At 38.1% G+C, this 14,707-nt stretch overlaps 1 protein-coding gene across 10 annotated transcripts in view; it reads right to left on the minus strand.

Moving 5' to 3' along the window:
- LOC127636864 (EH domain-binding protein 1-like protein 1) overlaps positions 1-14,707 on the minus strand; it is a 40,189-nt gene that overhangs the window by 1,782 nt on the left and 23,700 nt on the right. For 6 of the 10 annotated variants that reach the window (XM_052117645.1, XM_052117642.1, XM_052117646.1 and 3 more), the window contains 8 exons: positions 11,624-12,046; positions 5,893-7,140; positions 5,295-5,535; positions 4,811-4,983; positions 2,787-2,835; positions 2,107-2,679; positions 1,678-1,750; positions 298-347 (listed from right to left, as the gene is read on the minus strand). In XM_052117645.1, coding sequence (XP_051973605.1) covers positions 298-347; positions 1,678-1,750; positions 2,107-2,679; positions 2,787-2,835; positions 4,811-4,983; positions 5,295-5,535; positions 5,893-7,140; positions 11,624-12,046 — 2,830 coding nt within the window. Of the gene's footprint in view, positions 1-297; positions 348-1,677; positions 1,751-2,106; positions 2,680-2,786; positions 2,836-4,810; positions 4,984-5,294; positions 5,536-5,892; positions 7,141-8,681; positions 9,411-10,339; positions 10,709-10,940; positions 11,596-11,623; positions 12,047-14,707 lie in introns of those variants that run through there. The other 4 variants (XM_052117647.1, XM_052117644.1, XM_052117649.1 and 1 more) reach the window with 4 other exon arrangements.

Raw genomic sequence — 14,707 nt, forward strand, 5'->3', positions numbered from 1 at the left:
AAGAAACAGAGGAAAGGAAAGGCTTGATTTAATTAAGAGAAAGATTGGTTAAAATTAGGAAACTAAAAAAAAAATAAATTGCATGAATATGAGAAATATGATTTATTCATTGATATTTTCATCTGAATGTTGTGATAGGCAAGTTTAAAATATTTTATGAATGATGCAAAATGGCTAGTTTTATGTTTTAAGACCAGAAATGAAGTTAAGCATCCACTACTTACACTTTTGTGAGATAAAACGTAAAGTGTAATTCTAAGTCATTCTAATTCTCATATATCATGAAGTCATACTGACCATTGTCTCAATTTCTGCTGCTTTAATGTCTTGGTTTGTCTCATGAGGTTCTGCAAACATACATTAAAATGGGGGAAAAGATTAATGAGGTGAAGCATAAAAAAATCATCCTTTTCATGGTTAAGAAAGAGAAAAAATAAGATGCATAGTGTCTCAATTCAAACTGCAATTTTTTGTGGCTATAAAGGGCTCCATTTTCGTGAGTGCACAAAGCACAGCGCTACGACAGGGCACAACGTCTTATCCCAATTTTTGTGAGAGCACTAAATCTAGTCGCAATTTTTTGTGCACAAAGCGCTAGTGGGCGAGAGTTTTTGCTCTATCTGTGGGTGTTTTGTAGGTTAATGAAGTGGCGCAAAGTGCAATTTGCTCTTTTTGTGAGAAATAGGTAACTGCGGTAAGACATTTCAAAAGCAGATCTGTTTTCAGCACAAAGTCTCAGTTCCTACATTTGCAGTTTGGAGATTCCACCAGCTGGTGTAAATAAAGTTCATGTCCAAACTAAATATAGTGGAACTATGTTTAGGTCATGTTTATTTTTCAATTATCATCATTATGTTTATATTACAATACTATGTGTGATTCATTTTTATTTTGAATCACAAATAGCATTGTAATATAAACATTATTTTTCACCAGTTGTCGTAGTGATTTTTAAGTCATTGCAAAAGGGTCGTGGAAGAAGTTGGAGAGAGAAAAATTTTGGAATTGGATGATTTTTCACTTCATTATTTTGATTATATTTTTGTTTAGTTTAAGAGTAATTTGAATTTAGGAATACATTTGGTTTAATGTTTTCACGTTTCAATAAATACATTTTTCAAAATGGACTGGTAGAAGTGAAGTGTGTTCCGATACATTCACTATTAATTCTAGTCATGAATTGTGTCAGTAGATGAAAATGATTAATAATACTCACATTCTTTATAATTTAATAGAGCGTAAATCCAAATCCTGACGAGAAGCACATTTTCCATGCGTATAAAAGGTGCGTGTCAATAGAAATATATCTGACATTCAACAGGGACACAGCTAATGCATAAATGAACGTGAGTCCATATTACTATTCTTCTAGTCCATTTACACAACCAGCTTATGAATGTGCTGTCTTTGTTTATATCGCTGGTGCTTGACAGGGAATGGACCGTATAATTGGAGGCAAATGGTGCCGGAGAAGAACCTCAGAATTAAATTGCACTTGACCAAGCCCAACAGCGCTTTGTTTGTACACTTTTGCCCACTTGCTAGACTTACGGCATGCTTGCACGAAAATACCAAAACTTCACGGCCATGACCATTGACTTGCATGAATGACTTATGACATAGCGCTGCACTTAGCACTCTTAAAATAGGGCCAAAAAAAGATATATTTAAGGTTACCCGTTTCATCACTCTCTTGGCCAACTGTTGAGCCGTTTGTTCCATCATCTGCTGCTGGATCACCTTTACCTGTCTGTCAGTGGTTGACAAACGACAAAACAAATTGTTTTAATAAATATTTTAACAGATTAGTTCATATAAATGTTTTTTTTTTTTATTCTTTTTAATATGAAGTACCAAATTTGTATGAGTTAGGCAGAGATGAAAAAAGAGATGTTAGGCAGAATCATATGGACAGCAGCCTCATCATTCACTTTCACGGTAAGAAAAAGGATGCAGTGGAAGTGAATGGTGACTGTGGCTATCATTCTGCCTTACATCTGCTAATGTGTTGAGCGGGAGGTGAATGATCCCTTTAACATACATGAACAGAATGGAAAAATGTAAATAAAGAGGAACACAAAGATGTGACAATCCTATGTCTTTTACCTCCTTCGGCTGCTTTTTTGAATCAGGCTCATCCATGGATTCGCTCTTTAGCCATGAGCGGCGTTTTTTCACCAGATCTGCATCTCGTAGGTGCCCTAATCCTGATTTAGACCCTGCTGCATTTGCCCGTGGTGGAGCCACCGGAGTCTGTGCACCTCCTTCTGTTCCTTTCACTGCTGTCTCCTTACAACCCTTCTCATCAGCCTTTCCTGCACGTTTAGTCCGAGGTGGAGGAACGAAGCCTCCGTTAGGCTTGGCCACATTGTCAGTTCCCTCCTCATTTAGTGAGTCCTTGCTGTTACTGTCCCCAGACAAAGCTCCAGCCTGTAGCCTCTCCGCACAGAATTTTGCTGCTGCATTTACATCTGGCCCCTGGTTAGGTTCAGCCACTGCATAGCTGGTTTGACTGTTGTTCTGTTCAATTTGTAACACACTCAGCTCCTGTCCGGTGAAGTGTGTACGGATTTGGCACACGTACGTCATGACAATCAATCGATCAGGTACAGAGAGGAGCACCATGTCTGAAGGCTCCAGTAGACGAGAGATTCCCAGCAATGCAAAACCATCAAAAGCCTACAAGAGAAGATGCAGAGAGCATGAAGCAAAGTCAAGTTTGATTGATATTTTTGTTTATAAAACATAATAAAGCATTGTGTCGGACCTGCTTGAACCAAACTTACTGTTTTGTTGTTTTGCTTTATGTTGTGAGGCTCCAATGCATCAAAGTCACTGAAAACAACAGATAGGTCAGTAGAATACGAATAATAACAAATGCATCATTCTTTTACATATTATATAAAAAAAAGAGCAGCGTATTAATATTGTGTATACATAATGGAAAACATAATGGACATAATGGAATGTTTAAATGGTAAATATTTAACGTTTAATAATATTGATTCAAATTATATAATTTTTTTAATTACATATGTATTAATTTTAAATATGTACCCTTTAAACAATATTTACAGTTGCCAAAAAAATGAAACCCAAATCTTGTGTATTTCAAGAATAATTATTTTTGTAAATGAATTAGGAAATATATATTTTAAAATTCAATTAATTAAAATTAATAAATAAATAATGTATTAATAAAAAAAATCTTTAGTAATAATAAATAAATTAAACTAAATTTACAGTTGACAAAAAAGTTAAACCAGAATTCCATGTATTTTGAGATATTTTTTGTATTTTAATTGAATTAGTAAATATCATTTTTTTATTAAATTGATAAATGTAATCTTTTTAAATAAAATTGTTATCATTTTAAATAGTTATATACTAATAATAAACCATTTAAACTAAATTTACAGTTGCCAAAAGTGGGAAATCCAAATCCAATGTATTTCAAGAATATTTAGTTTTGTAACTGAATTAGTAATATTTATTTTTTTAATGAAAATTATTATTAAGTTTTATTAAATATTTATTTATTTTAAATAATTATATAGTAATAATAAACCACTTCAACTAAATGTCATAGTTCTGTCACTCTATATTGTTTGTTTTTTGTCTGACAGGACCGTGGCATCATCGTCCCATGTCTGTCTTGTGTTTCATTGTCTGTCTTTGTGTGAGCGCACGGTTTCGGTTGAATTCCCTGCCGTACGCTCTTCGGCCTGTCTCGTTCATGTCCAGAGCATAGTGTCTGGATCCTGACTTTCTGTCTGGTTCGGTTTCAGTCTGTGTCAGGATCCGGACACTCATGCTCCATGTCTGTATGTTATTATTGACGTGAGTGCATTGCACTTATATCATCGTGGCGGCATGCACTCAAGTCAATAGTTTATGTCGCATTGCGCTGCGTGCCCGGGGTGCGAGCTGTCTTGTGTTTCATGTCCGGAGCATGGTGTCTGGATCCTGACTTCCCTGTCTGATTCAGTTTCGGTCTTTTCTGGTATCTGGACACTCATGCTCCATATTCTGTATCTGTCTCTCCCCAGGTTGTGAGCTATTGTCACATTGTGCTGAGGTTCGGTCACTTTGGTCTGAGGTTTTGGGTTTGTGTGTGGCCGAACTCTTGCACAGGTGTCCTGTCTTGTTTTTGTTACCTGTTAAGTGCATCACGTGGCGTTTGCCTTGCGATGCACGCTCAGGTGTTGTTTAGTGCAAGAATGCTTGCCGTCGCTTTGTTTGCCGTTGCTACGCATTCTTTCATCTTGTTTGTCGGTTGGCATGAGCGTATATTGCCTTATTGTCTTGGCGATGTGCGCTCATGCCATTCGGGTGTTTCGTTGTTTTGTGAAAGCAAGTGGCTTTGTTTTGTTTCTGTATCGCCATGTGCCTCTCTGTCTTACGTCATACTCCTTGTCCACTATAAGTTCATTTTTTTTACACCTGCCCTGCATTAACCGGTTTGATTTACATTTACAGTTACCAAAAGAGTGAAACCAGAATTCTTTTTTTGAATGAGTAAATATTGATTTGATTAAATATTATAAATATAATAATATTTTATAAAATGTTTATTAATTTTAAATAATTGTATAGCAATAATGAACAATTTAAACTAAATTTAAAGTTGACGAAAGAGTGTAAACCGAATCCCAAGTATTTTAAGATTTATTTAAAACATTTTTTAAAGTAATTACAAAGTGTTTTTTTGGGTTGATGCACATTACATGAATCACACTGGATCTGATAGAATCAGTTTGCATTGAGCTGATACTGCTGTTTACAAGAAAGACATGAACCAAAGACTCACATTTTATCAGGATGGAAGTGATGCAAGATAGCACAGAACGCAAGGCCGTTACGCCAGGAGGTGTTGAAGTTTGTGACTTTAACCCCCTTATAATTCTTAGTGATCTCTTGACACCACTCTAGCAAGGACTGACTTGAGGTCACCAGACCAGGACTGGGCAGTGGACTGGCAAACTGTGTAGTGAGAAATAGAAAGAAAATAGGTTAATTCCCAGTCAGAAACCATAACACACAGTCTGTAGCTATTGTAATATGTATATAAGCATAATATATTACATTTGTATTATTTTTATTTTTTTTGCTGATTTACATTGACAGACAGGAAACCAAGGGGAAAAGGAGGGGGAACGTGATGGGAACATGACCTGGTCCGCACTCAAACTTGAGTCTCCCACACAAGCAGCACTGCTCAATATGTTGACACATGCTGACCAAGGTCATTGCTCTGACAAAAGCATAATATTTAGAAGTCAAATACCACATACTTCCCATGCAGGCACTGCTGAACCATCTTTAGTTGATTCATCAAGTGTTATTACTCCTGCAAGGTCCATTGGTGGTGGAATTATCTTCTTTTTATTGCGCATTGGAGGCACAATCACTTGGGATGCGTCTACAAGGGTTTGGATATTAACCTGGATGCTGCGTGGGCTCTTAGATGGCGTATCGCTCCCTTTAGTTTCTGGAGTGGCATCTATGGTCTCCTTTTCCTGAGGTAGACCAGACCTGTCAAAAGGACATAAAATATTAGACTTACTGATATAGTCACATTTTATATCATTCCTTGAGAATATGTTTTGCACTTCTTGGTTTTTAAATACATTTTCCAGTCGGAGTTCAAATGAAATTGTTCTGCTCTACAAAACATTGATTTGTATGTTGGAGGTATGCTCCCTCTGTAGATGCTTACAATGTTTTGGGTGTTTGTGATGTTAAAGTTTTGAGGTTAATGCAAAATCATACAAATGTATACAAAAATTGTGCACACGGTTGTACATTTTTTGTCTCCAACCGTTAAAGCTGTGTATTTCATTCAAGCCAAAAAAGGCTGAATTTTAGTGTATACATTCCACTCAAACTTACAATTCATCAAGCACTGGAGATGGTCTCTCTTGTTCTCTTTGAGCCTCTCCACTTCTATCAATACTTAAATTGGGCTCTTCTTTATTCTCACTTTCAGTCCTTGTTTCTGCCAATAACTTCTCTGCCTCGTTTGTAGGCATAACATCTGGTGAATCTGCCATACATTCAAACTGGATGATTTGTTCTTGCTCATTTGAGTGGACATTATCTAAAACACCATCTCTATCTTCAGCTTCACTATGTTTATCATCTGACTTAGGGGGTGACGTGCTACAGCTGTCCAATAGCATTGAGGAACTCTGCGACTGACTGATATTTGTGATCTCTGTTTCAGTAGGGATTGTCTGATCTAAATTTGAACACACTTCCTCATCTTTCTTGGGTGATGTAGTGCTGGCCTTTAGTTGAAGGGGGGGAGTTGGAGGAAGGTCAAAGTCCGACTTGCAAGGGATCAAGCGTTTCTTAGTGCGTGGACCAAGCGCTGGAGGCTGTGGTGTCTCCTCTTCCACCATTTGACAAATCTTTGCTAGCAGAATGCTCTCCTCATGTTCACTGTCATCTTTTAGACAAGAACTTTCTGTGTCTTTTGAGGTCTCTGTACCATTTGAGATCTCATGGTGTTGATCAGGATTTGGAGAAGGAAGAGGCCATGGCACTACTGAGCTCCTTGGAGAAATGTCCTTTCCAGAAACCATATTCTTATTAACATTTATATCTTTTGGTCTCTCTGTGGCTGTCGCATGAATGCTTCCTGAAGATACGGTTGCTGTGGTTATCACTGGGGAGGTCTGTTTTTCCATCTCAAGTTTTGAAGTGTTGTTAATGCATATGATGTCCCTAACAGTGCCCTCTAGTGGTGCAGAGTCCTTCTTGCATGGCTTTTTGGCAATACCCTTGCATAACTCATGAGCCTTTACAGCTGCTTTCTCTGTAGTTACATTAGGAGGAGTGGTTCCCTTTTCATTGTATTGGGGAGAAACTACATTTCTGTTTGCAGCTGCAGAATTTGTGTCTTCATTTATGGTACCAAGACCGACTTCCTGTAAAGGCACTGGGGGAGGTGACTGTATACTCTGGTCTTTGCTATCAGATTGGGAAATAATTTCCATCGATGTGGTGCCTTGTAATATAGACACAGTGTTTATATTCACAGGCTCAAGGGGCAAGGCTGGCCGAGGTGATTCCAGTGTCTGTATAGACGTGAAAACTGTTGTTTGTGATTTTGGAGATATTGAGGATCCCTCGGGTCTGTGAGAAATGGGACATCAGAAAATCGTTTCAAAATGTTGCACCTCTTACCAGTGCAGTTATTACAGCGTGCAGAACTTTAGTAAATTGCAATTCAATCAGAGAAAATGGCCAAACCACGTAGCCTCTTATAGGACAGGGAGGGACAATTTACTTTCTGAAATAGTTTTTCATACCCTTGCATTTGTTTTGCATTCCCTTAACAAAAACGTATGCGTGCCATCGCAATACGTCGCATTCCCTCGCAATTAATTGGGGTTCCCTTGCAATAGTTTAGTTGAACTAATAGTTAAACATTAGCATTTGTAGTAAAATCATAGTAAGCACAACATTTCCCATGGTTTTACTACAATAGCCATGTTTTAACCATGATTTTCTTGGTAAAACAATAGTAATAATACAGGAAATAAAATCATTCAGCCAAAAAAACACAATAAATAATTACTACAGTGATGGTTGTTTACTGCAGATTTACCATGGTTATTTTTTGTGGCATGTTTTTTTGGGGTGGAAACTATGGTTTTAAAAACCATGGTACTTGTAGACTTCCACAAATTAACAATGGTTAATACTATAATAAAATTTAGTAATCATGTGTTATTATAGAATTATTCTTTTTATAAGCGTCGATATTTTGTCTAAACAGCCCTACTTGGTCTTTGGCTGTTACAAGCCAGGAACGAATTTGTGGCATAACACTGCGTTTCTGTTGTTGGTGACATACCAGAAGACTGCCATGTAATAGCTTCTGATGCAACGTCCTGTTCCCTTCTTTCAGGGAACCATGGTTACAAGAGTAACCAAGACATTTTCCTGTAATATTACTATGGGTTTCACTATGAATATCATGGTGTAAATATGATTACTGTAGTCAAACCATGGTCAATTTGCTTAAAGAATGGATCAAACTATTGTGAGGGAATACAAAACTCATTGTGAGGCAATGCAAACTATTGTGAGGGAATACAAAACAATTTCAGAAAATAAATTTCCCTCCATGCCCTCTAAGGTGCTCAATACCAAACACATCAGAAAGCACAATCGATTCCAGCAAGCGGCTACAAACAGCACAGTCGGCACATAGTAACCGTGTAACAATATTTTAAGCTTGCAGCAGCAGTTCCAAAAGACAAACAAACTGCAAAACTGTTGTTTAGACCATTATTCTTAAAACAACAGAGAGGCAGATATCAAAACAAACCACCACAATAGGCCATGATTCATGCTCATACAATATCCCAATCTATCTCCTGTAGGTTTTTTTGGTGTCAAGACACAGGCCACATTAACTGAATTATGGGCACAGAGTTTTTACCCAAACACAGTTTTGATGCACAATATATGCAATCGATGGCAAACACAAAGGCAACACCAGTCCCAATCACAGATACAAAAATTACGACAAACCCACAACAAAATACAACAACCAGAACACTCAACAGTCAGCAAAGCAAAGTGTTGCCAAAATCATGCAATTCTTTTAAATAGGGGTCATAAAAATAAGAGGCAGTGCAGACAGAGTTAATGTCCCATGCACTTACCCTCCATCCATATATAGCTCAGCAAGCCACACTGTCCCTAAGTCTTCCTGACCCAGTTCAAATTCCAGTTCCTGCTGTGAACCCTCCGACTCTGACAAAGGCTTTAAATCTGCTGCTTTTGTCTTGCCAGGAGTTATTTGGGCTCTGATGCTTTTAGCAGGCAGAAGGTCTTCATGTCTGTTCCTCTCTGGGCTTTTGTCTCTTCTTATTTCCTCAAAGTCTACTTCTTTTAGCGGAAGATCCATTACCACAGAGCTAATATCTTGTATATCTTCTTTAGAAGTTATGTCTTCTTGTGTGGTTTCCATAGGTAAGCTTGACTCTTGATCTTTCTCCTCAATCTTGCTAGCTATACATGCTCCAGTCTTCATACTTCTGTCACTTTTGTTATCCGTGGAAGTGCTTCCTTCTTCCTGGGTCTCAATATTCATGGATCCCACGCTTTGAGTTTCTTTAGCAGCCAACTTCAGACATGCCACCAGACTCAAAGTCAGATGCTCAGAGGAGGACGGAATATCTATCTGTAACTCACTAACACTCTGTATTGGTAACAAATCTTTGATAATGTGTACTTCAGGCTCATCATCAGTTGGGTGCTCAACTTTTTTGTCACAAAAAGGGTCAGGAGGGAGAATTTCCACCACAGTTCCATCTTGATTGTCCAATATGGCTTCATCTGGTGTTTCTGCAGGACTTGGCTGCTGCAGTATAGTGGCCATGGTCTCATAACTAAAAGATGAGGATATATAAATGACATAATTTCCTAATAACAAGCAACAAAAAGTCTCAGTTCATAATCTTGAAAGTCTCCAGCCAGAATATTTATTAAAAAAGCAAGCGTTTCCAGAACCAATGCTTATCAAGTTATTAAAAGTCTTATTTCAGAACACCTTAAAAGGAATGTTCCAGGTTTGATATAAATTAAGCTTAATCAATAGTATTTGTGGCATAATATTGATTAACAACAATACTTTTGACTCGTCCCTTGTTGATTTAAAATACAAAAGAAGATAAAATTGTGGTCAGATTAGGAAGTGAATGGGACCAGTGCATTAACGTTAAAATACACAGAACTTCAAAAGTATAGCCACAAGATATAAACATTTGACATGTTAACATGTTTTTAGTTTGATCAAATCTGTGATTTACAGGAGTTACAGCCTTTTCCAGATTATAGGGATTTTATAAAGCCACTAACTCAGTTCACTGAATCCTTTCATTATATTTATTTTTGTTCAAAAAAGAAGTCGAAACCTGTCACAATTACTTAAAAATATCTAATGCAAAATCTTGGGATAATAAATACAATATGAAAGATTTATTAACAATCTTACTGGGCTGGTCATTTGTGACTGGGAACACAAATGGTGTTAGCACAAATGAACATAACACAAGGGTTATATAAACGGGTCATCTTTGTGTGTGTGTGTGTGTGTGTGTGTGTGTGGTAATCAACATTATGCCACAAATGCTGTCAATTGAGCTTAACTTGTATTGAACCCAGAACACTCCTTCAACTCTGAATGCAAAGCTTCCTTGCAGATCATCATCACACCTAATAACAACCTCTCAGCGTATCAGAAAAACTAAATTATAGCCATGCAGGAGGAACCAAGGCAAAAGAATCAGTGCAAATCTCAGTGCCAACCCACACTTACCCTTTGTACAGAACACCAAAAATCCCTCTTATGAAGCCTACAGACACCTCTCCCTGTTCAGAAACTTGTTCAGAGTTATGTTCCTCTACGCATGTATCCACACTTCTGTCTGTTCTAACATCAAGCTCAAGCCCAATTTCAGTCCCTTTCCCCGAACAAACACTTTCGATCTCCAGAGCAGCAAGAGCTGGGCTCAGCTTACTATCTTCTGTTTCATGTCCAGCTTGAGTGGTCCAAATCGTCTTACTGTCAGTTTGCGGCATCTTCTTATCGTCTGAATCTTCTTCAGTGGTCTTCTCTCTATCGGATGTGTGGATTAAATCCTTTGGCTGCTCTTGTTTGGTGTCTGATGTATTCTGTCCACATAGGCTGTCATGCACCAAAAAGTGTAAGTGTAACTACAGATTGTTAACAAGCTCTCATATAGATTTGCTTTCAAGAAATTGTATTTTCAGTCAATTCACAGTTCAAAAGTTATTTTGTGTAATTTGAATAATTATATATTAAAAGTGGAAATACAGTTATAGACAAAACCATGAAAGCCCGATTAGCCCACAAACAGCACTCCATGCAATGAGGTTAACAAACCTCATCCACTTACCCCCTGTCCAGAACCTCTTTCTCTGGCTTCAAGTTGCCAGTGCTAACACTCTCACCCCATTCCTCTAATGCTTTCTCCTCTACCGTGGCCCATAAGAGACACTCTTCTTCAAATGTGACCTTTTTCTTTGATTCCTCTCCTTCAGACTCAACATTCAGAGACAGGCAGGGAGTCAAAGGGCGAAGTTCCTCCAGATGCAGTGATGTCTTGTTGATCTTTTCCTTCACAGCAACAGCAAGTGAGATCTCAGGCAGTGGAGGCTTCATACGAACTGGTGTACTGACTTTTACATGAACCCCCTTTGTCTTCTCCTTAATAGCTTCAGCTGGTTGTGGTTTAAAGACAACTGAAGGTCTTAACTTGTGGGACACTGGTTCACTTAAACCAGGATTTTCAGCATTTTCTATTTGGTTAACAGCTTTCTCTTTACTGTGAGGCAAGGAAAAAGGCCAGAACAATGGGTTTCTGCCATGTTTCACCTACCTTGTTTTAGTGGTGATCAAACATGCATTAATTAATTTGTATGTACATAAATATGAAGCCAGTATATGCACAAGTTTATATCCAATTTCTCCTAAGCTTTGATTTCAATTTCAAGATGTGACAAGAAGACAAGTGTACAAGGTCTGAGACTGGACCTGCTTTGGCACCATCAAAATGTGTCTTTCTCTCACCATACTTACCCTGCTTCTAAAGCCTTTTTTGAAGGCACTGCAGCTTCGTTCTCTTCTTTTGGCATCTCGTGAGGTATTTTGTGCTTATTCATTTCCTCATCTCTCGCTTGGTCCTCATTATCTTTTACTTTCTCTTCCAGAGCACTCCAAATTGGAACTTCTGCTTGGGCAAGTGAGTCACTTTCCCCACCCTTCTGGGTTAATTCTGTATTGTCTGACGCCTTTACAATCAGCTCTAGTTTGGCTAGTTCACTGACTGGTGGAGTTTGTTTTGAGGTGCATTTAAGGTCTTTGGACTCCAGGGATTGGGGATGAATGGGAGGAAGCTGTTCAGGCAAATCTGAACTCAGGGGGGCAACGTCTTTGATATTGTCCATGCTAGTCCGTTCAGCAGGAAATGGAAAGTCCGGAGAGAAGGCCTTTTCATTTTGACTGAGAGTAAAACAGGGAACAAAAGAATGAGATAGAAAGAAACAGGTTACAGAGAGTGAGAAATATAGATAAAAGTAGACAATGCAGAGAAGTTGTCTTATTTTCTGGTAAAATAACTAAACATTCTTAAAACAAGAAAAAAAACTTGAAAAGTAGAATGAAATAATATATTAAGGCTTAGAGAAGTCTAACACAGTTTAGTGTGGTTTACGCTTATGACAAGAAAAAACTAGATAAAAAATAAAAAAATATCTTGTTTTACCTTTGAAGTTCTCTTTCCGACCATATTGACAAATAGTTTTTTTCTTATAAGCATAAATGTTACTAAATTTAGATACATTTCTCAGAAAACATGACAAAATGTAAAAATTATGATTTTTTTGCAGTGTTGCATGTAGCATAGAATTTAGGAAATCTACAACTTTCTGCCCTGCAAATATAATATTCTTACTGCGAAAAATAGTAAACATCCTTAAAATAAGATACATTTACCTGAAAAGCCAAACTACACATGATATTAAATTAATAATTCACTCCACAAATAAAAATTCTGTCATTTATAGACCCTCATATTGTTCCAAACCAATATGACATTCTTTCTTCTATGGAAAAAGGAGATGTTAGGATGTCTCAGTTATAATTCACTTTCATTGTATCTGTAATGTTCGGGCAAGGCCTGAGACAGACTGAACACAGGAACAGACGAGGACGATGATGATGTGAAGAACCCAAGTGCAGTTTATTTACAAGATGAGTGATATCCAAGGAGGAGGAGGAGGAGGAGGAGAAAGAAGAGTACTCAGGGTGGGCACAAGGGCGGGAACCAACTCCAGGTCTAATAGCTCAGTGAGAGCTGGCAATGGAATGGATGAGGCATGCAACGCTGGCTCATTGGCCATGGCAGGCATGGGCGTTGGCTCGTTGGCCATGGCAGGCGTGGGCATTGGGTCGTGGACCAGAGGTGAGCCTGTGGCATGGAGCAGACTGAAGCTTGGCTGTGACATGGCATGGAGCAGACTGTGGCGTGGTTGTGACATGGCATGGAGCAGACTGTGGCGTGGTTGTGACATGGCATGGAGCAGACTCAGGATCCGGGGCAGAAGGTGGCACAAGCTCTGCGACCATGACGTGGCACCCTGGCTCGACGACCGTGATCTGGGATACAGCCTTGGCGGCCACTGTAGGAGTGCATAGTTCCTCAGCCTCACCTACAGTGAAATATTAACCACTCAACTGCAGGGCAAAGTCGAAGTATTGAGCCAGAGTCCATGAAGTCTTGCCTCCAGGCATCATGGAGCAGACTGGTTCCATTTAAGCCCACCCGGAACAAGTCTTTGAAGGCGATCTCATTGAAATCCACCTCGCTGGTCAAAGTGCAGAAGTCCTCTACATATTCCTCCATGGACCGGTTTACCTGGCATACCCTTATGAGGCAAACTGCTGGGATCACGTTGCGGTCAAGTATTCTGTAACGTTCGGGCAAGGCCGGACACAGGCTGAACACAGGAACAGACAAGGACGATGATGATTTGATGAATCCAAGTGCAGTTTGATTTTAGAAGATATTTATGTGATATATCCAAACAATGTGAAATCCAAATGTGAACAAAAACAAAACAGTCATAAACGACTTGACTTGACTTGACTTGACTTGACTTGAATTGACAGAACAAACAGATGATGTTACACCAGCAATACTTGACCCTAGACAATGGCAAACATGAGGACTTAACTATATGGACATGGGCAAACACATGACAATGACAACTAATCAACAGACAGAACTGGAAACAAGATAATAAGACTAATAAACTTTAACCAATGAAAAGACAAGATTTCTTACAAGAACTCAAACAATGAACCAATGAAAACAAGACACATGAACAGGGGAAACACATGACAAGATCACACGAGGGAATAGGAAATCACATGACATGAACCAGGAACAGGAACTAAACTTCCAAAATAAATGACATGAACACAAAACATGAAAAAAAAACAAAAAAACACATTAAATATGACAGTATCTTTTTACCATACAATTAAAATGAATGATGACTAAGGCTGTCGTTCTGCCTAGCATTTCCTTTTGTGTTTCACAGAAGAAAGAAAGTTATGTTAAGTTAAATTGGTAAGTGAAAAAAAAAAAACAGATTTGTTTTATTTTTGGGTGAACTATTCATTTAAGGCTCATTTTTAGAGTATTTTGAAAAAAAGAAAGAATTACCTACCAAATGGAACAAGACAAAATACACTTAAATTCATGATAAATTATCTGAAAACAAACCTTGTCTTATGCAGTTTTGTTTATAAGGTGAATTAATCTGTTTTCAAGGATGAGTCGTTATTTTTTACTGCAAATAAGACGACAATTATCTTTAAAAATATGTTGTTGTATTTTTGCAGTGTGAAGGATGGATGATGTAATATTATGGAAGTATATTTTTGGGGAGTGTTAGGGAAAGACACATAACACACTTATCTTTAAAATGTTATGACCATCAGTTTTAAAACCATGACATATTTAAAGTGTTATCTATTAAATTACTACTGCTCATGGCTCCAAACAATGTTAAGTGCCCATTTATTCAAATGAACTTCTCTGGAAGACAGATATGGGTTGACTGAAACAGGGAAGTGAAACAGCCACACAGAAAGAGG

The sequence above is a fragment of the Xyrauchen texanus genome, chromosome 44, assembly GCF_025860055.1.
Source record: "Xyrauchen texanus isolate HMW12.3.18 chromosome 44, RBS_HiC_50CHRs, whole genome shotgun sequence".
In the NCBI taxonomy this organism is placed as follows: Eukaryota; Metazoa; Chordata; class Actinopteri; order Cypriniformes; family Catostomidae; genus Xyrauchen; species Xyrauchen texanus.